This window comes from Seriola aureovittata, chromosome 23 (genome assembly GCF_021018895.1).
Source record: "Seriola aureovittata isolate HTS-2021-v1 ecotype China chromosome 23, ASM2101889v1, whole genome shotgun sequence".
In the NCBI taxonomy this organism is placed as follows: domain Eukaryota; kingdom Metazoa; phylum Chordata; class Actinopteri; order Carangiformes; family Carangidae; genus Seriola; species Seriola aureovittata.
The window spans coordinates 14,978,707-15,003,893 of NC_079386.1; the positions used below are offsets into that span (position 1 = coordinate 14,978,707).

At 39.4% G+C, this 25,187-nt stretch overlaps 4 protein-coding genes across 4 annotated transcripts; all 4 read right to left on the bottom strand.

Moving 5' to 3' along the window:
* Positions 1-5,632: 5,632 nt before the first annotated feature.
* Positions 5,633-7,209, bottom strand: LOC130164966 (complement C1q-like protein 3). Its single transcript, XM_056369984.1, has 3 exons — positions 6,994-7,209; positions 6,144-6,270; positions 5,633-6,040 (listed from the first exon to the last, which is right to left on the bottom strand). Exons 2-3 carry the CDS (start codon positions 6,262-6,264, stop codon positions 5,757-5,759), a joined length of 405 nt encoding a protein of 134 aa, XP_056225959.1. The 5' UTR covers positions 6,265-6,270; positions 6,994-7,209; the 3' UTR covers positions 5,633-5,756.
* Positions 7,210-12,602: 5,393 nt separating this feature from the next.
* LOC130164747 (complement C1q-like protein 4) lies at positions 12,603-13,911 on the bottom strand. Its single transcript, XM_056369686.1, has 3 exons — positions 13,533-13,911; positions 13,093-13,219; positions 12,603-12,989 (listed from the first exon to the last, which is right to left on the bottom strand). The coding sequence occupies exons 2-3, from the start codon at positions 13,211-13,213 to the stop codon at positions 12,709-12,711; spliced, it is 402 nt and encodes a 133-aa protein (XP_056225661.1). The 5' UTR covers positions 13,214-13,219; positions 13,533-13,911; the 3' UTR covers positions 12,603-12,708.
* Positions 13,912-20,445: 6,534 nt separating this feature from the next.
* On the bottom strand, positions 20,446-21,026 carry LOC130164898 (complement C1q-like protein 3). Its single transcript, XM_056369892.1, has 2 exons — positions 20,906-21,026; positions 20,446-20,802 (listed from the first exon to the last, which is right to left on the bottom strand). The coding sequence occupies exons 1-2, from the start codon at positions 21,024-21,026 to the stop codon at positions 20,522-20,524; spliced, it is 402 nt and encodes a 133-aa protein (XP_056225867.1). The 3' UTR covers positions 20,446-20,521.
* A 2,648-nt stretch (positions 21,027-23,674) lies between these two features.
* LOC130164899 (E3 ubiquitin-protein ligase TRIM39-like) lies at positions 23,675-25,072 on the bottom strand. The gene has a single exon (XM_056369893.1). It carries the CDS (start codon positions 25,070-25,072, stop codon positions 23,675-23,677), a length of 1,398 nt encoding a protein of 465 aa, XP_056225868.1.
* Between the last annotated feature and the right edge of the window lie 115 nt (positions 25,073-25,187).

Below are 25,187 nucleotides of genomic sequence, written 5' to 3' on the forward strand. Positions count from 1 at the left end.
TTTATATTTCACCAAAACCACAACCTTTTCCTAACCCAACTAATTAACCTTAGTGCTTTTGTTAGCTAAACCTAACTACAGACATGATTCAACTGGTCTCTGATCGTCTCTTTATCTCATCAGTAGCAGTCAAAAGTTTGGACACACTTCACACCTATGTGGTTACAGTTTTTAGTCATAAATTAACCTTTGAGCACATTTCCTTGGAATGACACATGATGAATACACACCCTGAGTAAATTTCTCATGTTGCAGCGATTCGGTAATGAGTTTCAAATTCAAGAGCAGCTGCCAACGATTCTAGAAAGCTCTTTATGTTGTTTTTGACAACTGATTTTACCTGTTTCAGCAGCAGTATCATAATTTAGTGGTTTTCTGAGCAAAGTTCAGTGTTGGCTTCAGTGCCTACAGATCAGATTGCATCAGGCTACAGAGGCTGTCAGCTAGTGAGAGCTGATCTGAATACAAAGAAATACAAGTTTTTGTTTCAGTTTTTTTACCAGAAAATTTTTAGTTTTTTAAAAAGAAGCCATTGACATTATTACATCTTTTTTGCTTCTTTGTTCATTGTGAATAAACAGGACAAACATTTAGTCTGAAGAAACCCTCCCTCACATATGCAATAACCCAGCATTCTCATTAAAATCACAAACTCAGCAAACATCAGATATAAGTAAGTGAGTAATTATAAAGGGGCAAAACAGAAAGATCTAAATCTAAATACACACACACACACACACACACACACACACACACACACACACACACACACACACACATACACACACATATATGTATATATATGTATATATATATATATATATATATATATACATATATATATATATATATGATAATATACAGTTCAACAAACTGCTGCTGAATGCCAGTCAGTCTGCGGACAACATCACCCTCTTGTGGCCAAATGACACAGGTGCATTTTTAACTGGCTATTACAACAGTTCAATGAGGACATGAGGTGTTTCTAACAGTTCACAGATTGTTAACCCTTTATTCTCTGACTTCATATTTTCTGCCCTTGTACCTACATGTGTGTACAAGTGCATTCAGTACTGATGTATCGTTAGGAAATGAAGGTGTGTGTGTGTGTGTTAGTGTGAGGATCAGAGAATGAAAGCTTTCCTCTGCTCCAGTCCAGATTAATTCTGACCTTCTGGAGCTTCTACTGCACTGAAAGAGCAGTGACTGGAGCTGGTGGTGACCACTTTGAATATCTTCCTCCGTAGAACCCTATTCTCCATAATCCAGACTCTGTGACTCTCTTCCTCTGGACAGACTCTGTTGTCACTGTCCCCAACCTCGACAACCCAGCTGTGAGTGCCTGAGTTAAAGCCCTCAGACCTCAGGACAATGATGATCAAACCTCTGTGGATGGTCAGGGAGCTGCTGCAGCTCCTCTCCTAGTCTCACACAGGTCAGATCTTCAGACAGGACGAGTTCTCGGTGAGCAGTGTTTGGGTCCAGAACCACAGGACTGTAGGAGACCATGTCCTTCATCTTGTTCCGGATGTTGAAGGTCAGGTTGCCCAGGTGTTTGGCCTCACCTATCAGATCCCCTGAGCACGGCTGTGGATCATCCAGCAGGAGGAGCTGCTGGACTCTTTTTACTGTTGCCTTGTAGTTGTACAGGAATGAGACCCACCTATTTGTTAAAGGCCAATGGTAAATTTGTGTCGTCAGTAAAAGTTTGAATGAATCATTTTATTAAAAAAAAAATCACACTAACAAAAGAGAACTGAAGGAGAAGAGCTGAGCTCTGAGCAATATCTTCAGTAACATTCACAAACATCAGGTGGCCGTCGTGTCGATTTCATGACATGGAACAGTAAATGAAACACTCAAGACTCATTTGACTAACGCTGTAATGATTTATTTTGATTGAATACAGTAACAGGACGGCAACAGCCACCTGTATCAATGTAAATTTTAATCTCCATGTAGATGCATCATTGATTTGAGGTTTTAGGAGACATCAATTCTAACATGAGTTGACCAGAAAACCACTGAAGGTGGTGTGGCCACCTGATGCCCAAACATGAGCACCTGCAGGCAGGTGAACACACACCTCGTCCCCTTTCTCCAGCTTCAGAAACACTGCATTTCCCCCATTATCAGCAGTGTCACTGCCACTTCCTTGATCACCTGTCTTCACAACCAGCTCTTTGTTCTTATGCAGTATCAGCTTGGACAGGATCCTCTAGCTTCAGTGACTTTGACATACTCTGAGTGTAGTGTGTCTGTCAATGCTGACATGCCTGGTTCCACCTCCCTTCACAGTTCTTATCTGTTGAAGTCCATGTCTTTTTCACTGAAATTCATCCAGCTTCTACTCTCTTTGCCTTTGTCTTTCCATAAAGGATAGCGGGCATACAAAGCACACAACTGTGATACCAGAGGAAGTGGTTCACATCCAGACTCCTGTCTGAAGTTACTGTGAACTTTTTCCTGTGTTAAACTCTGCAGCCTGTTGCCAAGGCCGACCCACTCAAAGAGCTGCTTTCATTATTACTTTTTGCAATAAATCTCATATTTTTAAAATGATTCAAATCATGTGTGACCTGCTCTGTGATTTGCTGTGATTGGCTGATCGGCAAGAGTTTGCCAAACTGGTTGTTTTCCAGAAACACACTGCAGTGAGTCAATGCTAGCTAACATTATAAGCTGAGAACGAGTCGCCTGGTGATGACCAACACTTAGCTTAGCATTGTCAAAACAAATGCAAAGTTTTTCAAAAATACAAGATTGGAGGACCAGGAGGAGCAGGTGCTGGATGCCACCACCACTTTTACAGCTACTTCAATGCCCACAGCTAATTTAACGGCCAGTCGCTCAAGTGCATTCGGTTGGTCCACTCAGTCGCAGGCAGCCAGCGTCAAACATGACTGGAACATCAAAGTCAAAGTTAGCCTCTAGGTACAGAGTAGCCTTTTCAAAGAAACTGTCGGCCAGTGTTGTGAGCTCTGTTCATTCTCTTGCGCTTAGTTTTCTGAATGCCTGTTTTGTTTTACTTCCATAACATCTGTCTGCACAACGTGAGATTAACTGGTTGTGCGATCGGGTGGTGACTTCGTGAACATCTAGTAAAGTAGCATTGTCATTTTCCAACTTCCTACATGACATGCATGAGCAACATGAAACATTCAGACACTGTTGCATCATCTTCATCACTGTTGTCAGCAGCATCAGCATCAGAAAGTTACACTTTTACACATAATCATCCAGATGATGTCAGGACAATCCTTCTTCCTCGGACACAAACATTAACAGTTCAGGGCAGGCCAAGACTCCAAGATCCACTGAACTGCGGGCAATAGAGATAACCAACGCTTTGGTACATGCCACAGCTATTTGGACTGAATATAAACTCACAAACTCGCGAGCATGAGAATTTGCTGTAAATTTTCAGGACAATGCATTCTGTAACCTGGAGGGTTGAGAAGTCTGTTTGCATATCTCAGGGTGTTATGGAAGAAGTGGCATTCACAGTTGCCTTTTACAATGTGTCTTTCAGAAATTGAAAAACGTAATTATACTTGCCAAAATTTATAGAGGCATTGTCTCTATGTGCTCAAATCTGGCTAACACAGATGTCCACAACTTTTTCATAGACAGCTCTGCTGGTTTCATAAAAAATAAACTGCTGACTAATGTGAGTAATGTTTAAGACTTTTATTCAACATCATAATCAACTTCATGACAGCTTTTATGGTGTTCTTTTATGAGGAACACCATATTGATACAGGGCCGTAGAGTCAAAGTAGGTCACTTCATTGTAACATGGAAGATGTTGCTCTTTGGAAACGATTTTAAAAGTGTGATTAGAAACACTGGAGGAGCAGGAAATCTGTGAATCTTAAAAAAACCTCCGGCTCAGTGCCTTATCAAACCAGTCAACAAGTATGTATAACTAGACATTTTTCTGGGGAATATCTAATCAGCTGGTATCCCATTTTCCATGTACAGCAGATTCTTTGTTATTGGTTCAGGGAGGCACATGACAGCACATTGACACCGATCAAAAAGCATAAAAGCAGCTTCGGGGTTAAACTGTAAACTCACTTGAACTATTGTGTATCTTTTATTTCTGTAACTTATCATAGAAGTAGGAAACCTTTAAACATTAAACAGAATATGACTCCAAGTCAAGATTTTATTTTATTATATTCATGAAAAACAGGAATGTGTGTACATTCAGCATTTGTGATGAATTTGAATATTGAATGAATGAAGACACTTTTACAGACAGAATCATCTTGGCTTCATGACATCAAACAGAAAATTGTTCATTTATTTTAAATCATTTCATATATATAGATTCAATATATTTTAAATATTTCATACATGAATAACTTCATGAATTTAACATAAAGTTTGTTGAATCTGAACAATGATCAGCTGTTCAAACATGCAGTTGTTGATAAATGCGATGAAATAAAAAAAAACTTAATGATTTAGAAAGACGTGATGTAGATGAAAATGAAACGTCTAAACAAACCAGACATGAAGATCAGAAAGTGAGTGAAAACATTTTTACACATGCAAAGGTCGACAATTGAAAGAAAAATTTAATTGTCAAATAATTGTCAATCAAAACTGAGAAATGAAAATAAAATAAACATGAATGATGATATGTGCAGTTTAAATGACTTTTCCCTTTAAGAAATAAACATCATTATAAACATAATTATCCTCTTTATCTCTAGCTGCTCTGCCCCACAGTCACAGAGACCTTCAGTGGGAAGATCTTCACTGGGAGGTCATCCAAAGTGTCAAAGTATGGACACAATGTCTCAGTGAAAGAGTGTGTGAAGGTGTGTATGTGTGTGTTAGTGTCAGGATCAGGATCAGAGAATGAAAGCTTTCCTCTGCTCCAGTCCAGATTCATTCTTCTCCTTCATCATACGACTCTTCAGCTCCTCTTCCTCCCTGAGTACAGCCATCCTTACCTCCTCTTCCTCATCTAGAAACTAGTGAAGCTTCTTAATCTGCTCCTCTATCTGCCTCTCTGTTACAAACTTCATTTGTAACTCTCACTTTTCTTTAGGGGGCACAGTAGTGTAGCTACTGATCAGATAATCATGAAGTAATGAGGAACTACTCGGTACGATGTGTCACTTTTTGGAGGTGCAGAGAGAGAGTAGCTAATGGTTAAGTAATGAGTAATGAGTGAACAGTCAAAATTATGGGCGGGACCTCTCAGTAAGAGCATTAATTATTGTTCAATTATAATAAGCAATTATTAACGTATAATTGGTCTCTCTGTTTGTCTGTCTGTGTTTCACAATTGATCCATATTTGCATGTCGTCATTGTCTAAACTCAAAGAGGTAGAACCTTTATTTTGAAGAGCAAACATAATGTGTGCAGTAGCCAATCACAAATAAGGAGGTGCTGAAGGCCCACCCACCTATTTGGTAACGGTCAATGGTAAATTTGTGTCGTCAGTAAAAGTTTGAATGAATCATTTCATTAAAAATATCAAACAAAAGAGAACTGAAGGAGAAGAGCTGAGCTCTGAGCAATATCTTCAGTAACATTCACAAACATCAGGTTACCGTCGTGTCGATTTCATGACATGTCACAGTAAATGAAACACTCAAGACTCATTTGACTAACGCTGTAATGATTTATTTTGATTGAATACAGTAACAGGACGGCAACAGCCACCTGTATCAATATGAATTTTAATTTCCATGTAGATGCATCATTGATTTCAGGTTTTTGGAAACATCAGTTCTAACATGAGTTGACCAGAAAACCACTGAAGGTGGTGTGGCCATTTGATGCCCAAACATGACATCCTGCAGGCAGGTGAACACACACCTTGTCCCCTTTCTCCAGCTTCAGGAACACTGCATTTCCCCCATTATCAGCAGTGTCACTGCTGCCACTTTTATGATCAGATGTCATCACAACCGGCTCTTTGTTCTTGTGCAGTATAAGCTTGGACACATGATGTCCTCCAGCATGGTAGAAGAAGGTGAAATAATAAACACCTGCAACAGGTGCAGTGAAGACACCTGTGGAAACAACAAGGTATTCATCACATGTATGGGTTTCTGTTACTCCAATCAAACAATCAACGTGGGTGATTATGAGTGTGGCTGCATATGATGCACTTACCTGTAAATACATCGTAGGCATCACCAATGTTTGTAATCACAGTGTTGTACTTCAGAGTTTTCTCAGAGCAGAAGGGTCCATAGGCCCCACCTTCTTCTGCCTTGACACTGAATACCACCATGGTTCTCTACATAAACAAGCAAAGTATTTCTACTGTTTAACTGTATTTCATCATAATAAATGAATTGTCTATTGAGCAACTTGTAGGTTGAATTTCTTACTGAATTTATAATTTACATGATACTAAGTGTTATTTCTAAAGTGGCTAAAACATCTGGATGGCCCCGTTCACATCTGTACATCGTTCAGCTCCTGGCTGCCTCACTTAACTGGGAGCGTGCCAATCTGAACCTACTGCAGGTAATACACTGACTATAGATAAATACCTCACACAACCCCACAACAAATAACCCAAGCTATCACTTTAACCTCAACCTGACCTCACCCTAAACCCAACCACAGAGGATTCCTACTAGTTTTAGTTCTGCCAGATATGTGATGGCAAACTGTGAAGTGAAATAACACAGTTTTAAATGTGTTTCACTGACGCTGGTCACTCACTCATATCTACAACCGCTCTCTATATTCTACAACAGAGGCCTCACTCTTGTTTATTAGGCTACTGGTCACTTGGATGACTAGTAGGCTAAATAAGACTGAGCTCTGTCGTGAGTGTACGAAATTAAGTGTAAAAGTTAGCACATGCAATCCATTCTTTGCCCTTACCATTAATATATTTAACTGGTGTAACAGACCTTTAATCCGCTGTTAAAGTCTTTAATAAGAAAAGAGATTAGATTAACTTTATTAATCCCACAACTGGGAAATTCAATAATAATAATAATTCTACCTTTTGCAAGTTTTTCTTCGGTCTCTGTTGGTAGGTCACTCGTGGTGGGAAGACAGGCAAATTGTTGTCTGCTTGTCGTCGCTCCGTCTCCAAAGCTGTGATTGGTTGGATCCTTGCAGCTGCTTTTATGTTGTTTCATCGATGACAAAGTCTTGTCACGTGCCCTCCCTTAACCAATTGCAGATAATCTTTTTTAGGTGACAGTTTCATTGCGTGTGTGTGGGGAAAGTGCGTGAGGTGGAGGAATGTTCCTCCCATTTCCACTTGAGGTGATGGGTGGAGTTTTCTTTGGCCTTTGGGTTGCCAGGATGTTGTTCGTTGGAAAATAACTTACACAGTGTTTCACACGAAATGTTACAAATCACTGGATGAAAAATAAACATTCATGAGTGTTTGTAAATTTTCCAAATGATTTTGCTCAGTGTTTTCTTGCTCTCTTGTCTTTTATTTCTCTGACTTTTGTTTCCTTTAATGACATGATCGCTTATAACAATAGTCAAGTCAAACCAATTTTTATTTGTATGGAGCCAATTCACAACAGACATTTTCTCAAGGCACTTTCCAAATAGAGCAGGTCTAGACCTTTTCTTTATAATCTTGTTTACACGGACCAACATTTCTCACCAAGAACAAGCGTTAGGCGACAGTGGCAAGAAGGAGAAACCTCCAGCAGAACCAGACTGGGCGGCCATCCGGTTGGGTTGGGAGAGATAGAGATGTATATATATATATATATATGATATTTGCATATTATGGTATACTTATCAATCAATCATTTGTCAATGTTTATAATTTCTGTACTGCTTTGGTAATACAGGTTTCTGATCTGTCATGCCAATAAAGCTCATTTGAATTTGAGAGAGAGAGAGAGAGTGAGAGAGAGCGCAGAGGAAAAGAACAAGAACATACAATGATAGAAATAGTAATAATAGTGATAATAGCGACAGTAACAGTTATAATAATGTAATGGCAACTGTAATGATCTTACTGATAAAAATAATAACGAAAGTTTACAACAATAATACTTATTATTATTAATTACAGTAAAATTAAGCAAGTTTAGCAGCAGGTGTTAAACAGGATGATAATAATTATTATAATTATAGAACTGGTTGAGAGTGTCCCAACAGCCAAGGGGTTTAGGGTGCTCGCCATTTTCTGAACAGCGAGACTCCGGTCCAGCTCCTGGCCGGCGGACACATCTCGTTCCCATCTCTCTGCTGGAGGATGGGCAGAGTTTTTTTCATTTCTGTTATTTTTGTGGGCATTTTATGCCTTTATTTCACTTTGCCTTTACTACTTGCCAGCTTTTGCATTTATGTTGTGTCTTTTTTTTTTTTTAAGTTTAAAAAAAAAAGTTAGGTTCTTTAAATAAACTGCAGACTAACGCAATTAATGTTTATGACTTTTGGTCAACATCAGCATCAACTTCATGACAGCTTTTATTCCTTTTCATTCCTTTATGAGGAACACCATATTGATACTGGCTCTTAGGGTCAAAGTAGGTCACTTCTTTGTAACATGGAAGATGTTGCTCTTTGGAAACAATTTTAAAAGTGTGATTAGAAACACTGGAGGAGCAGGAAATCTGTGAATCTTAAAAAAACCTCCTGCTCAGTGCCTTATCAAACCAATCAACAAGTACGTATAACTAGATATTTTTCTGGGGAATATCTAATCAGCCAGGATCACATTTTCTACCCACAACAAATTCTCTGTTATTGGTTCAGGGAGGCACATGACAGCACATTGACATCAATCAAAAAACAAAAGCAGCTTCGGGGTTAAACTGTAAACTCACTTGAACTATTGTGTATTTTTTATTTCTGTAACATATCATAGAAGCAGGAAACTTTCATACATTAACCCTCCTCTTGTGTTCGTTTCCTGTTACCTTCCCTTATGTTCACGGGTCAGTTTTGACCCGTGTTTTAAATCGGCTCTAAAATACGCTAAAAACCATTTTCTCTCATCCAATTTTTTTTCTCATCTCTTGATTACCTTGTTAGGCTTTCTGATCCATGAAAATATTGGTTTTAATATTTTTGGTGTGGGCCTCTGGGCCTCTTTTTGTCAGTATACCCCTCGATTTCTATTTTTAAAAAATGGTAAAATGAACCTCAAGGAATCATATACATAAACAAAGATTGTTGTGTTATCTGACTATTACTGGGGGGGTATTAGAACACATGTCTTGAATAAATTTGTTTTATTTATTTTTCACTTTAATATTATTAACTATTGTAACATCTATGGTGTTACGGGTCAATTTCGACCCATATATATTTTCCTCAAGAAAAGGAAAAAACAGCCTTTTTTTCAGAAGTTTCCTCTTCAGAAGTTGTTGTCCAAGGTCATAGCTGGTAAAAAAAAATTGTCACAAGTGATATTGTGACCCTGCAATCCAGTAGTCATATCGAGGATCACACGTTTTCCTTGGTTTTGCTCAGGGATGCCACTTGCAGCTTTGCCTGTGTAAATCTGTAGGTTCCAGGCATGGCTGGTTCTTGCATCACAGGCTGCCCAGATTTTTATGCCGTACTTCCCTGGCTTACTGGGCATGTATTGCCGGAAGGGGCATTTTCCTCGGAAAGGGACAAGACGTTCATCCACTGTCACCTCTGGCCCAGGGTTGAACATCAGTGGAAGTGGATCAAGTATTCCTCATCAATGTTGTTCCTCTTGTCGCCATGGACTTTTTTTCCTTCAATGTTTGTCATAGAAATGATGATTCTTTTTATAGTCAATGGCATAAATAGTTCAAAACAGGTCTTGATGTCACTGACTCTCGTCACAGCAAACCTTGTGATTCCAGGGGTCATTTTGATGACATTTGCAGCAGCTGCCCTGCCATGTACATCATGAGGTAGTGAGCTCCAAAAGATCTCACCATTTTTGGACTTGAATCTTTCCGCTGGAGCAGTTTCACCACCAGTAACCTCCTTATCAGACTCATCAGATGTGTCTGTATCTTCTGGATGATACTCCACATCGTCTTCCACCTCAGAAACCAGCTCATCTGCATCGCTGTGCTGCTCGGGGTCCTCTCCCTCATTATCATCAAATATACTGTCAAGAACTTGGCTCAGTGTAAATCTTCTTCTCATCATTGTGCAAATTGCAGGTGTATGCTCTGTAAATCACTCCAACTCTCTACTGACATGACCTTACATGCCTGGAGGTCTTTGTTTGTTTTTCTGCAGGGTCCTAAAGCACAGATTATTGGGACAGGTGCTGGTTGTCAGTGTGTTGACTGACAGTGCACTTATGCTTTCAGTTTTGGCTTTATTATTGCTTTATGCTCTTATTTTTATATCTGGGTCAAAACCGACCTGAACAACACAAAGGTCATAATTTCAACCAGAGCATTTTAAAATTTAGTGAAAAAAAAAAAAGTATTTTATTTTGTTGAGGGAGAGGATTCTGACAAAGTCAAGAAGCCCTGAGGCAATAAACATAATTATGTGGTACTTTTATGCATTTAAAACCTAAAAACGGGTCGGTGACGACCCGAACACAAGAGGAAGGTTAAACAGAATATGACTCCAAGTCAAGATTTTATTTTATTATGTTCATGAAAAACAGGAATGTGTGTACATTCAGCATTTGTGATGAATTTTAATATTGAATCAATGAAGACACTTTCACAGACAGAATCATCTTGGCTTCATGACATCAAATAGAAAATTATTCATATGTTTTAAATCATTTTATATATATAGATTCAATATATTTTAAATATTTCATACATGAATAACTTCATGAATTTAACATAAAGTTTGTTGAATCTGAACAATGATCAGCTGTTCAAACATGCAGTTGTTGATAAATGCAATGAAATAAAAAAAACTTAAACATTTAGAAAGACGTGATGTAGATGAAAATGAAACGTCTAAACAAACCAGACATGAAGATCAGAAAGTGAGTGAAAACATTTTTACACATGTGAAAAGGTCGACAATTGAAACAAAAGTTTCATGTCAAATAATTGTCAATCAATACTGAGAAATCAAAATAAAATATGCATGAAGTTGATAAGTGCAGTTTGTGACTTTTCCCTTTAAGAAATAAACATCATTATAAACATAATTATCCTCTTTATCTCTAGCTGCTCTGCCCCACAGTCACAGAGACCTTCAGTGGTAAGATCTTCACTGGGAGGTCATCCAAAGTGTCACAGTATGGAAACAACGTCTCAGTGAAAGTGTGTGTGAAGGTGTGTATGTGTTTGTTAGTGTCAGGATCAGAGAATGAAAGCTTTCCTCTGCTCCAGTCCAGATTCATTCTGACCTTCTGGATCTTCTTCTGCACTGAAAGAGCAGTGACTGGAGCTGGTGGTGACCACTTTGAATATCTTCCTCCGTAGAACCCTATTCTCCATAATCCAGACTCTGTGACTCTCTTCCTCTGGACAGACTCTGTTGTCACTGTCCCCAACCTCGACAACCCAGCTGTGAGTGCCTGAGTTAAAGCCCTCAGAGCTCAGGACAATGATGATCAAACCTCTGTGGATGGTCAGGGAGCTGCTGCAGCTCCTCTCCTAGTCTCACACAGGTCAGATCTTCAGACAGGACGAGTTCTCGGTGAGCAGTGTTTGGGTCCAGAACCACAGGACTGTAGGAGACCATGTCCTTCATCTTGTTCCAGATGTTGAAGGTGAGGTTGCCCAGGTGTTTGGCCTCACCTATCAGATCCCCTGAGCACGGCTGTGGATCATCCAGCAGGAGGAGCTGCTGGACTCTTTCTACTGTTGCCTTGTAGTTGTACAGGAATGAGACGTCTTCAGCTCTCAGCTCCTCCTCCGTGGCTCTGACTGTGTGTGAAAGATCTGCTATCTCTCTGCTGAGAGCCTCCATCTTCTCCTTCATCATACGACTCTTCAGCTCCTCTTCCTCCCTGAGTGCAGCCATCCTTACCTCCTCTTCCTCATCTAGAAACTGGTGAAGCTTCTTAATCTGCTCCTCTATCTGCCTCTCTGTTACAAACTTCATTTGTAACTCTCACTTTTCTTTAGGGGGCACAGTAGTGTAGCTACTGATCAGATAATCATGAAGTAATGAGGAACTACTCGGTACGATGTGTCACTTTTTGGAGGTGCAGAGAGAGAGCATAGCTAATAGTTAAGTAATGAGTAATGAGTGAACAGCCAAAATTATGGGCGGGACCTCTCAGTAAGAGAATAAATTATTGTTCAATTAAAATAAGCAATTATTAACGTAAGCAGCCTTGTCTCTCTGTTTGTCTGCCTGTGTTTCACAATTGATCCATATTTGTATGTTGTCATTGTCTAAACTCAAAGAGGTAGAACCTTTATTTTGAAGAGCAAACATAATGTGTGCAGTAGCCAATCAGAAATAAGGAGGTGCTGAAGGACCACCCACCTATTTGGTAAAGGCCAATGGTAAATTTGTGTCGTCAGTAAAAGTTTGAAGGAATCATTTCATTAAAAAAAATCAGACAAACAAAAGAGAACTGAAGGAGAAGAGCTGAGCTCTGAGCAATATCTTCAGTAACATTCACAAACATCAGGTGGCCGTCGTGTCGATTTCATGACATGTCACAGTAAATGAAACACTCAAGACTCATTTGACTAACGCTGTAATGATTTATTTTGATTGAATACAGTAACAGGACGGCAACAGCCACTTGTATCAATATGAATTTTAATTTCCATGTAGATGCATCATTGATTTCAGGTTTTTGGAGACATCAGTTCTAACATGAGTTGACCAGAAAACCACTGAAGGTGGTGTGGTCCTCTGATGCCCAAACATGACATCCTGCAGGCAGGTGAACACACACCTTGTCCCATTTCTCCAGCTGCAGGAACACTGCATTTCCCCCATTATCAGCAGTGTCACTGCCGCTTTTATGATCAGATGTCATCACAACCGGCTCTTTGTTCTTGTGCAGTATCAGCTTGGCAGCATGATGTCCTCCAGCATGGTAGAAGAAGGTGAAATAATAAACACCTGCAACAGGTGCAGTGAAGACACCTGTGGAAACAACAAGGTATTCATCACATGTATGGGTTTCTGTTACTCCAATCAAACAATCAACGTTGGTGATTATGAGTGTGGCTGCATATGATGCACTTACCTGTAGATACATTGTAGGCATCACCGATGTTTGTAATCACAGTGTTGTACTTCAGAGTTTTCTCAGAGCAGAAGGGTCCATAGGCCCCACCTTCTTCTGCCTTGACACTGAATACCACCATGGTTCTCTACATAAACAAGCAAAGTATTTCTACTGTTTAACTGTATTTCATCATAATAAATGAATTGTCTATTGAGCAACTTGTAGGTTAAATTTATTACTGAATTTATAATTTACATGATACTAAGTATTATTTCTAAAGTGGCTAAAACATCTGGATGGCCCCGTTCACATCTGTACATCGCTCAGCTCCTGGCTGCCTCACTTAACTGGGAGCGTGCCAATCTGAACCTACTGCAGGTAATACACTGACTATAGATAAATACCTCACACAACCCCACAACAAATAACCCAAGCTATCACTTTAACCTCAACCCTACCTTTTGCAAGTTTTTCTTCGGTCTCTGTTGGTAGGTCACTCGTGGTGGGAAGACAGGCAAATTGTTGTCTGCTTGTCGTCGCTCCGTCTCCAAAGCTGTGATTGGTTGGATCCTTGCAGCTGCTTTTATGTTGTTTCATCGATGACAAAGTCTTGTCACGTGCCCTCCCTTAACCAATTACAGATAATCTTTTTTAGGTGACAGTTTCATTGCGTGTGTGTGGGGAAAGTGCGTGAGGTGGAGGAATGTTCCTCCCATTTCCACTTGAGGTGATGGGTGGAGTTTTCTTTGGCCTTTGGGTTGCCAGGATGTTGTTCGTTGGAAAATAACTCACACAGTGTTTCACACGAAATGTTACAAATCACTGGATGAAAAATAAACATTCATGAGTGTTCGTAAAATTTCCAAATGATATTACTCAATGTTTTCTTGCTCTCTTGTCTTTTATTTCTCTGACTTTTGTTTCCTTTAATGACATGATCGCTTATAACAATAGTCAAGTCAAACCAATTTTTATTTGTATGGAGCCAATTCACAACAGACATTTTCTCAAGGCACTTTCCAAATAGAGCAGGTCTAGACCTTTTCTTTATAATCTTGTTTACACGGACCAACATTTCTCACCAAGAGTAAGCGTTAGGCGACAGTGGCAAGAAGGAGAAACCTCCAGCAGAACCAGACTGGGCGGCCATCCGGTTGGGTTGGGAGAGATAGAGATGTATATATATACATGATATTTGCATATTATGGTATTCTCATTAATCAATCATCTGTCCATGTTTATAATTTTCGGTACTGCTTTGGTAATATAGGTTTCTGATCTGTCATGCCAATAAAGCTCATTTGAATTTGAGAGAGTGAGAGAGAGTGAGAGAGAGCGCAGAGGAAAAGAACAAGGACATACAATGCTAGTAATAGTAATAATAGTGATAATAGCGACAGTAACAGTTATAGTAATGTAATGGCAACTGTAAGGATCTTACTGATAAAAATAATAACGAAAGCTTATAACAATAATACTTATTATTATTAATTATTTTAAAATTTAGCAAGTTTAGAAGCAGGTGTTAAACAGGACAATAATAATAACTAGAAAATTCCAGGGAAATTTTGAGTGCCACGGGGGCTACTGCCGGGATGAGTACATGATTTATTTCCAGTGTTCAAAAGTCACCCTGATCATATTCTGGTTTTGAGAAATGTCTTGATATAAAACACTCTGATATAAAACAATGTCACATCCCTCCACCATGTATTATGTGGGAAATATCTCATATTCTGTGTTGTTTTTTTTTATAAAACAAGAGGCAACATGTCTTCAAACTGGCATTTAAAGGGTTAAAATCCTGAAAACTAATAAACATTTGGTACGTTTGAGCAGAACTGAAGTGGTTTAAGAGATGTATGCAAAAAAAAAGCTGAAAAAAATATTGATATATGATGATTTTATAGCATTTTCTTTGTGTGTCCTTTTTTGGACGCGAGGAACCCCAGAGGGTACAAAAATTGTTACCAGTGTATAATAGACCTGTAACAGTAACTGACAGTAGATTTTAAAAATATGTCAAAAAAGACACTTTCTTGCAGAAATCCATACCTTCGGCTGTAACACAGCCAAAATGATCAGCAAATCAAAAAAGAAAAGTGAAGAAAATGTCCAAAAAAGGACAGAGGGACCCCTGAGGGTTAATAAATCCCATGAACCACTATTTAAATTACCACTATTGTGTTTTTTTCTGTGCTAAATTTAACGTTACTGGGGAGGAGAGCAACGCGACTAGAAGTGACAGCGAGAGAGGGCTAGTAGCTTCTCCTCTCCTCTGTCTCAGCGGAGACCGTCACAACTTCATTCACTCTTTTAACAAAACAAAATAGAAAAGCAACGAAGGAAGCAGTAAATGGACTTACATATTTAAGACCTAAATAAATGTAATTTAAGACCTAACATGCGGCTAATGTAAAACTAGCGGAGCTTGGAGAGTTGGTTATCTGGTTGCTAGGCGCACGCACGCACGCACACAGGTCAGGAGCTGCCGTTGCCATGGCAATGTGAAAATCTGCCCAGAATTTGGCTTCTACATTGCTTCAAACAACTGCAAATTATGAGAAAACCGTTACTTCTTTTCAAAAACCGAAAAGACCGTGACGGACACTGAAGCCAGAAGTTTCTTACAGTCTCTATTTTATTCAGATATTCCTTAAAATGAGTGAGTAAGCTCAGTGCGAAGACAGAGTGAGATTCTTTTGAAAAAAAAAGACGATTACATTAGGTGTCAATGAGAGTGAGACAGGTATTGCTGCCGGACTCGGCACCCCCGTTTAAATTTTGTGCAGACCCTGCCTGTCAAAGTCACATTTTATGAATCCCAACAACTATGTTTACATTTTCAGAAAGAATTATTTGTCTCCTTTTTACGGTTTGGCCGTGAGCTCGAGTTAAAAATAAAAATAAAGGTTATTTTTTACTGCTTCACGCACTCTAGCCAACTGACGCTTTCACTCTAACTTTGAAGAAAAAGTGATTTGCACTCCTCCTTTGAGTGCTCACAGTTTGAAAAGTTTACATGTTATGTAAAAACAGTTCCTGTCTTTTTGAGAGAGCAGAAGTTTTCCTCCGTTTTATAGTTTGAATCACATTTCTACGTGCAGGTATGAGAGAGCTGGGTGACTCAGAAAAAAGGTGCAATTTTGTAGAAAAAAGGTGGGTTTCTAAAGAAAATTCCAATGCATTCCTAATGCATTATTTATTCCCAGTTTTTTGGGAATAACTTTGGGAAAAATTGGAATTTTAACACCAAAAGTCACAGCACCCCTTTCGGGATCAAGACGCAATTTTTGATGTATTTATTACCGGGTTTTCTCAAAGCTGCGGGACGAGTTACACGCCAAAATTTGGCGGAAGAATAATAATAAGTATGAGGAATATTATAAAGATGGCTCGGAGCTGAGCACCCATGGCACTAATAATAGAACTGGTCGAGAGTGTCCCAACAGCCAAGGGGTTTAGGGTGCTCGCAATTTTCTGAACAGCGAGACTCCGGTCCAACTCCTGGCCGGCGGACACATCTCGTTCCTATCTCTCTGCTGGAGGATGGGCAGAGTTTTTTTCATTAGTGCCAAGTGTGCTCAGCTCTGAGGCACTCCTCTACAGCTAGAATAGCTGAGAGAATAGCATCTATTAATATTCCTTCGGGCTTATTATTATTCTTCCGCCAAATTTTGGCGCGTAACTCATAATTTGCAATTGTTTGAAGCCATGTATAAGCCAAATTCTGGGCAGATTTTCACATTGCCATGGCAACGGCAGCTCCTGACCTGTGTGCGTGCGTGCGTGCGCCTAGCAACCAGATAACCAACTCCGCTAGCTTTACATTAGCCGCATGTTAGGTTGCTTTTTTGTTTTGTTTTGTTAAAAGAGTGAATGAAGTTGTGACGGTCTCCGCTGAGACAGAGGAGAGGAGAAGCTACTAGCCCTCTCTCGCGTTGCTCTCCTCCCCAGTAATGTTAAATTTAGCACAGAAAAAAACATAATAGTGGTAATTTAAATAGCAGTTCATGGGATTTATTAACCCTCAGGGGTCCCTCTGTCCTTTTTTGGACATTTTCTTCACTTTTCGTTTTTGATTTGCTGATCATTTTGGCTGTGTTACAGCTGAAGGTATGGATTTCTGCAAGAAAGTGTCTTTTTTGACATATTTTTAAAATCTAATGTCAGTTACTGTTACAGGTCTATTATACACCGGTAACACATTTTGTACCCTCTGGGGTTCCTCGTGTCCAAAAAAGGACACACAAAGAAAATGCTATAAAATCATCATATATCAATATTTTTTTCTGCTTTTTTTTGCATAAATCTCTTAAACCACTTCAGTTCTGCTCAAACCTACCAAATGTTTATTAGTTTTCAGGATTTTAACCCTTTAAATGCCAGTTTGAAGACATGTTGCCTCTTGTTTTATTGAAAAAAACAACACAGAATATGAGATATTTCCCACATAATACATGATGGAGGGATGTGACATTGTTTTATATCAGAGTGTTTTATATCAAGACATTTCTCAAAACCAGAATATGATCAGGGTGACTTTTGAACACTGGAAATAAATCATCCCGGCAGTAGCCCCCGTGGCACTCAAAATTTCCCTGGAATTTTCTAGTTTCTGTTATTTTTGTGGGCATTTTATGCCTTTATTTCACTTTGCCTTTATTATTTGCCAGCTTTTGCATTTATGTTGTCTTTTTTTTATGTTTAAAAAAAAAAAGTTATGTTCTTTAAATAAACTGCAGACTAATGCAATTAATGTTTATGTCTTTTGGTCAACATCAGCATCAACTTCATGACAGCTTTTATTCCTTTTCATTCCTTTATGAGGAACACCATATTGATACTGGCTCTTAGGGTCAAAGTAGGTCACTTCTTTGTAACATGGAAGATGTTGCTCTTTGGAAACAATTTTAAAAGTGTGATTAGAAACACTGGAGGAGCAGGAAATCTGTGAATCTTAAAAAAACCTCCTGCTCAGTGCCTTATCAAACCAATCAACAAGTACGTATAACTAGACATTTTTCTGGGGAATATCTAATCAGCCAGGATCACATTTTCTACCCACAACAAATTCTCTGTTATTGGTTCAGGGAGGCACATGACAGCACATTGACATCAATCAAAAAACAAAAGCAGCTTCGGGGTTAAACTGTAAACTCACTTGAACTATTGTGTATTTTTTATTCCTGTAACATATCATAGAAGCAGGAAACTTTTATACATTAAACAGAATATGACTCCAAGTCAAGATTTTATTTTATTATGTTCATGAAAAACAGGAATGTGTGTACATTCAGTATTTGTGACGAATTTGAATATTGAATCAATGAAGACACTTTCACCGACAGAATCATCTTGGCTTCATGACATCAAACAGAAAATTGTTCATATGTTTTAAATCATTTCATATACAGTATATAGATTCAATATATTTTAAATATTTCATACATGAATAACTTCATGAATTTAACATAAAGTTTGTTGAATCTGAACAATGATCAGCTGTTCAAACATGCAGTTGTTGATAAATGCAATGAAATAAAAAAAACTTAATGATTTAGAAAGACGTGATGTAGATGAAAATGAAACGTCTAAACAAACCAGACATGAAGATCAGAAAGTGAGTGAAAACATTTTTACACATGTGAAAAGGTCGACAATTGAAAGAAAACTTTAATTGTCAAATAATTGTCAATCAAAACTGAGAAATGAAAATAAAATAAGCATGAATGATGATATGTGCAGTTTAAATGACTTTTCCCTTTAAGAAATAAACATCATTATAAACATAATTATCCTCTTTATCTCTAGCTGCTCTGCCCCACAGTCACAGAGACCTTCAGTGGTAAGATCTTAAAGCCCTCAGAGCTCAGGACAATGCGGTAATGATCAAACCTCTGTGGATGGTCAGGGAGCTGCTGCAGCTCCTCTCCTAGTCTCACACAGGTCAGATCTTCAGACAGGACGAGTTCTCTGTGAGCAGTGTTTGGGTCCAGAACCACAGGACTGTAGGAGACCATGTCCTTCATCTTGTTCCAGATGTTGAAGTTCAGGTTGCCCAGGTGTTTGGCCTCACCTATCAGATCCCCTGAGCACGGCTGTGGATCATCCAGCAGGAGGAGCTGCTGGACTCTTTTTACTGTTGCCTTGTAGTTGTACAGGAATGAGACGTCTTCAGCTCTCAGCTCCTCCTCCGTGGCTCTGACTGTGTGTGAAAGATCTGCTATCTCTCTGCTGAGAGCCTCCATCTTCTCCTTCATCATACGACTCTTCAGCTCCTCTTCCTCCCTGAGTGCAGCCATCCTTACCTCCTCTTCCTCATCTAGAAACTAGTGAAGCTTCTTAATCTGCTCCTTTATCTGCCTCTCTGTTACAAACTTCATTTGTAACTATCACTTTTCTTTAGGGGGCACAGTAGTGTAGCTACTGATCAGATAATCATGAATTAATGAGGAACTACTCAGTACGATGTGTCACTTTTTGGAGGTGCAGAGAGAGAGCGTAGCTAATGGTTAAGTAATGAGTAATGAATGAACAGTCAAAATTATGGGCGGGACCTCTCAGTAAGAGCATTAATTATTGTAAGCAGCCTTGTCTCTCTGTTTGTCTGTCTGTGTTTCGCAATTGATCCATATTTGTATGTTGTCATTGTCTAAAGTCTGTCGTGAGAATTTCAGGAAACAGAGGACTGACAACAGGAGAGTGGTTTTTCCAGTTTATTCTGACACTTGCAAGTGGACGCCTCAGCCAACAACAAGAGTGTTACTGACCAAGAGCGCAATGCATGTTTACTACAGACTGCTTTTATACACTCAATTGTCACAACACCTGTAGTACATATGTTATGACTCTTGACATGACTACCTTGTATGGCACTAAGCCAAGTTAAAAGTACACATGAACAGAAAAATGCGAGTGCACATACAGCAGTGGAGGCGCAATAAGTTCTGTAGGCGTAACATAAATAGAGTTTTATGACCTCCAAAGATAGTATGAGGAATGTGCTGTATTTTCCCAATACAGTCAAAGAGGTAGAACCTTTATTTTGAAGAGCAAACATAATGTGTGCAGTAGCCAATCACAAATAAGGAGGTGCTGAAGGCCCACCCACCTATTTGGTAACGGTCAATGGTAAATTTGTGTCGTCAGTAAAAGTTTGAAGGAATCATTTCATTAAAAAAATCAGACAAACAAAAGAGAACTGAAGGAGAAGAGCTGAGCTCTGAGCAATATCTTCAGTAACATTCACAAACATCAGGTTACCGTCGTGTCGATTTCATGACATGTCACAGTAAATGAAACACTCAAGACTCATTTGACTAACGCTGTAATGATTTATTTTGATTGAATACAGTAACAGGACGGCAACAGCCACTTGTATCAATATGAATTTTAATCTCCATGTAGATGCATCATTGATTTCAGGTTTTTGAAGACATCAGTTCTAACATGAGTTGACCAGAAAACCACTGAAGGTGGTGTGGTCCTCTGATGCCCAAACATGACATCCTGCAGGCAGGTGAACACACACCTCGTCCCCTTTCTCCAGCTTCAGGAACACTGCATTTCCTCCATTATCAGCAGTGTCACTGCCGCTTTTATGATCAGATGTCATCACAACCGGCTCTTTGTTCTTGTGCAGTATAAGCTTGGACACATGATGTCCTCCAGCATGGTAGAAGAAGGTGAAATAATAAACACCTGCAACAGGTGCAGTGAAGACACCTGTGGAAACAACAAGATATTCATCACATGTATGGGTTTCTGTTACTCCAATCAAACAATCAACGTGGGTGATTATGAGTGTGGCTGTATATGATGCACTTACCTGTACATTTATCGTAGGCATCACCGATGTTTGTAATCACAGTGTTGTACTTCAGAGTTTTCTCAGAGCAGAAGGGTCCATAGGCCCCACCTTCTTCTGCCTTGACACTGAATACCACCATGATTCTCTACATAAACAAGCAAAGTATTTCTACTGTTTAACTGTGTTTCATCACAATAAATGAATTGTCTATTGAGCAACTTGTAGGTTAAATTTATTACTGAATTTATAATTTACATGATACTAAGTGTTATTTCTAAAGTGGCTAAAACATCTGGATGGCCCCGTTCACATCTGTACATCGTTCAGCTCCTGGCTGCCTCACTTAACTGGGAGCGTGCCAATCTGAACCTACTGCAGGTAATACACTGACTATAGATAAATACCTCACTCAACCTCACGACAAATAAACCAAGCTATCACTTTAACCTCAACCCGACCTCACCCTAAACCCAACCACAGAGGATTCCTACTAGTTTTAGTTCTGCCAGATATGTGATGGCAAACTGTGAAGTGAAATAACACAGTTTTAAATGTGTTTCGCTGACGCTGGTCACTCACTCATATCTACAACCGCTCTCTATATTCTACAACAGAGGCCTCACTCTTGTTTATTAGGCTACTGGTCACTTGGATGACTAGTAGGCTCAATAAGACTGAGCTCTGTCGTGAGTGTACGAAATTAAGTGTAAAAGTTAGCACATGGAATCCATTCTTTGCCCTTACCATTAATACATTTAACTGGTGTAACAGACCTTTAATCCGCTGTTAAAGTCTTTAATAAGAAAATAATAATAATTCTACCTTTTGCAAGTTTTTCTTCGGTCTCTGTTGGTAGATCACTCGTGGTGGGAAGACAGGCAAATTGTTGTCTGCTTGTCGTCGCTCCGTCTCCAAAGCTGTGATTGGTTGGATCCTTGCAGCTGCTTTTATGATGTTTCATCAATGACAAAGTCTTGTCACGTGCCCTCCCTTAACCAATTACAGATAATCTTTTTTAGGTGACAGTTTCATTGCGTGTGTGTGGGGAAAGTGTGTGAGGTGGAGGAATGTTCCTCCCATTTCTACTTGAGGTGATGGGTGGAGTTTTCTTTGGCATTTGGGTTGCCAGGATGTTGTTCGTTGGAAAATTACTTAAACAGTGTATATATATATATATATATACATGATATTTGCATATTATGGTATTCTCATTAATCAATCATCTGTCAATGTTTATAATTTTCTGTACTGTTTTGGTAATATAGCTTTCTGATCTGTCATGCCAATAAAGCTCATTTGAATTTGAGACAGAGTGAGAGAGAGTGAGAGAGAGTGTGCAAGCAGGAGAGAAAGAGAGAGAGAGAGAGAGCGCAGAGGAAAAGAACAAGAACATACAATGATAGAAATAGTAATAATAGTGATAATAGCGACAGTAACAGTTATAATAATGTAATGGCAACTGTAAGGATCTTACTGATTTAAATAATAACGAAAGCTTACAACAATAATACTTATTATTATTAATTACAGTAAAATAAAGCAAGTTTAGCAGCAGGTGTTAAACAGGATGATAATAATTATTATAATTATAGAACTGGTTGAGAGTGTCCCAACAGCCAAGGGGTTTAGGGTGCTCGCCATTTTCTGAACAGCGAGACTCCGGTCCAGCTCCTGGCCGGCGGACACATCTCGTTCCCATCTCTCTGCTGGAGGATGGCAGAGTTTTTTTCATTTCTGTTATTTTTGTGGGCATTTTATGCCTTTATTTCACTTTGCCTTTACTATTTGCCAGCTTTTGCATTTATGTTATGTCTTTTTTTTTTTTTTTTTACTTTTATTCAACATTATCATCAACTTCATGACAGCTTTTATTCCTTTTTGTTCCTTTATGAGGAACACCATATTGATACTGGCTCTTGGGGTCAAAGTAGGTCACTTCTTTGTAACATGGAGGATGTTCTTTGGAAACAGCTTTAAAATTATGATTAGAAACACTGGAGGAGCAGGAAATTTGTGAATCTTAAAAAAACCTCCTGCTCAGTGCCTTATCAAACCACTATATAAGTACGTATAACTAGACGTTTTTCTGGGAAATATCTTATCAGCAAAGTCACGTTTTCCACGTAAACCAGATTCTCTGTTATTGGTTCAGGGAGGCACATGACAGCTCACTGACATCCATCAAAAAACAAAAGCAGCTTCGGGGTTAAACCCTAATATCACTTGAACTATTGTGTATCTTTTATTTCTGTAACTTATCAAAGAAGTAGGAAACCTTTAAACATTAAACAGAATATGACTCCAAGTCAAGATTTTATTTTATTATGTTCATTAAAAACAGGAATGTGTGTACATTCAGCATTTGTGATGAATTTGAATATTGAATGAATGAAGACACTTTCACAGACAGAATCATCTTGGCCTCATGACATCAAACAGAAAATTGTTCATATGTTTTAAATCATTTCATATAGTATATAGATTCGATATATTTTAAATATTTCATACATGAATAACTTCATGAATTTAACATAAAGTTTGTTGAATCTGAACAATAATCAGCTGTTCAAACATGCAGTTGTTGATAAATGCAATGAAATAAAAAAAACTTAACAATGATTTAGAAAGACGTGATGTAGATGAAAATAAAACGTCTAAGCAAACCAGACATAAAGATCAGAAAGTGAGTGAAAACATTTTTACACAAATGAATGATGATAAGTGCAGTTTGTGACTTTTCCCTTTAAGAAATAAACATCATTATAAACATAATTATCCTCTTTATCTCTAGCTGCTCTGCCCCACAGTCACAGAGACCTTCAGTGGTAAGATCTTCACTGGGAGGTCATCCAAAGTGTCAAAGTATGGAAACAACGTCTCAGTGAAAGTGTGTGTGAAGGTGTGTATGTGTTTGTTAGTGTCAGGATCAGAGAATGAAAGCTTTCCTCTGCTCCAGTCCAGATTAATTCTGACCTTCTGGAGCTTCTTCTGCACTGAAAGAGCAGTGACTGGAGCTGGTGGTGACCACTTTGAATATCTTCCTCCGTAGAACCCTATTCTCCATAATCCAGACTCTGTGACTCTCTTCCTTTGGACAGACTCTGTTGTCACACCCAGTGTCCAGTGTGCACTGTCCCCGACCTCGACAACCCAGCTGTGAGTGCCTGAGTTAAAGCCCTCAGAGCTCAGGACAATGCGGTAATGATCAAACCTCTGTGGATGGTCAGGGAGCTGCTGCAGCTCCTCTCCTAGTCTCACACAGGTCAGATCTTCAGACAGGATGAGTTCTCTGTGAGCAGTGTTTGGGTCCAGAACCACAGGACTGTAGGAGACCATGTCCTTCATCTTGTTCCAGATGTTGAAGGTGAGGTTGCCCAGGTGTTTGGCCTCGTCTATCAGATCCCCTGAGCACGGCTGTGGATCATCCAGCAGGAGGAGCTGCTGGACTCTTTCTACTGTTGCCTTGTAGTTGTACAGGAATGAGACGTCTTCAGCTCTCAGCTCCTCCTCCGTGGCTCTGACTGTGTGTGAAAGATCTGCTATCTCTCTGCTGAGAGCCTCCATCTTCTCCTTCATCATACGACTCTTCAGCTCCTCTTCCTCCCTGAGTGCAGCCATCCTTACCTCCTCTTCCTCATCTAGAAACTGGTGAAGCTTCTTAAACTGCTCCTTTATCCGCCTCTCTGAGTGTCGGGCCTGGATCTTAATGTGTTTTGCTGTTTCATCAATCCTCACCTTAACTTGTTCGCAACCTTTTAACTTCTCCCTCAAGGGCTCCAGAGTTTCCTGAAGTTCCTTCTTGTGTTGTCGTACAGATTCACCGATGGGTCTGAATCTGTGTTTGGTGTGTTTTTCTGAATCTCTGCAGATGAGACACACTGGCTGCTGATGGTTCAGACAGAAGAGTTTGAGTTGCTCAGAGTGCAGACTGCAGAGAGACTCTGAGGCTTTCTGATCCCGCTCCTGTAAGAAGGCCTCAAACAGGTTCTTCAAAGCCAAGTTACAAGGCGGTTCAAACTTTGAAGCTCTTCTCTTACAAACTGGACACTCTTGTGTTTGTTTCTCTCTCCACCAGCTCTTCAGACAGTCTTTGCAGAAGCTGTGGCTACATGACAGAAGAACAGGGTCTCTGAAGACGTCATGACAGACGGGACAGCAGAGATCCTCCTCTGATCTGGAAGCCATTGAGTCTCTGTGCGAAGCTGAAAACACAGCAGGCAGAAAGTGCAGTCAGTCTCTGTGTCTCTCTTCAGTGCGGAAGCGAAACAGACTGTTTACTGGTTTGTCTCAGGTGTCTGAG

What these genes read in the sequence shown, in the direction of transcription:
- LOC130164966 (XM_056369984.1), bottom strand. Translation starts at nt 6,264, where the DNA reads ATGGTGGTATTCAGTGTCAAGGCAGAAGAAGGTGGGGCCTATGGACCC. An exon ending in TGCCTACGATGTATTTACAG is followed by an intron (nt 6,041 to 6,143) that starts GTAAGTGCATCA and finishes TTGTTTCCACAG; the next exon opens with GTGTCTTCACTGCACCTGTT.
- LOC130164899 (XM_056369893.1), bottom strand. Translation starts at nt 25,072, where the DNA reads ATGGCTTCCAGATCAGAGGAGGATCTCTGCTGTCCCGTCTGTCATGAC.
- LOC130164898 (XM_056369892.1), bottom strand. Translation starts at nt 21,026, where the DNA reads ATGGTGGTATTCAGTGTCAAGGCAGAAGAAGGTGGGGCCTATGGACCC. An exon ending in TGCCTACGATAAATGTACAG is followed by an intron (nt 20,803 to 20,905) that starts GTAAGTGCATCA and finishes TTGTTTCCACAG; the next exon opens with GTGTCTTCACTGCACCTGTT.
- LOC130164747 (XM_056369686.1), bottom strand. Translation starts at nt 13,213, where the DNA reads ATGGTGGTATTCAGTGTCAAGGCAGAAGAAGGTGGGGCCTATGGACCC. An exon ending in TGCCTACAATGTATCTACAG is followed by an intron (nt 12,990 to 13,092) that starts GTAAGTGCATCA and finishes TTGTTTCCACAG; the next exon opens with GTGTCTTCACTGCACCTGTT.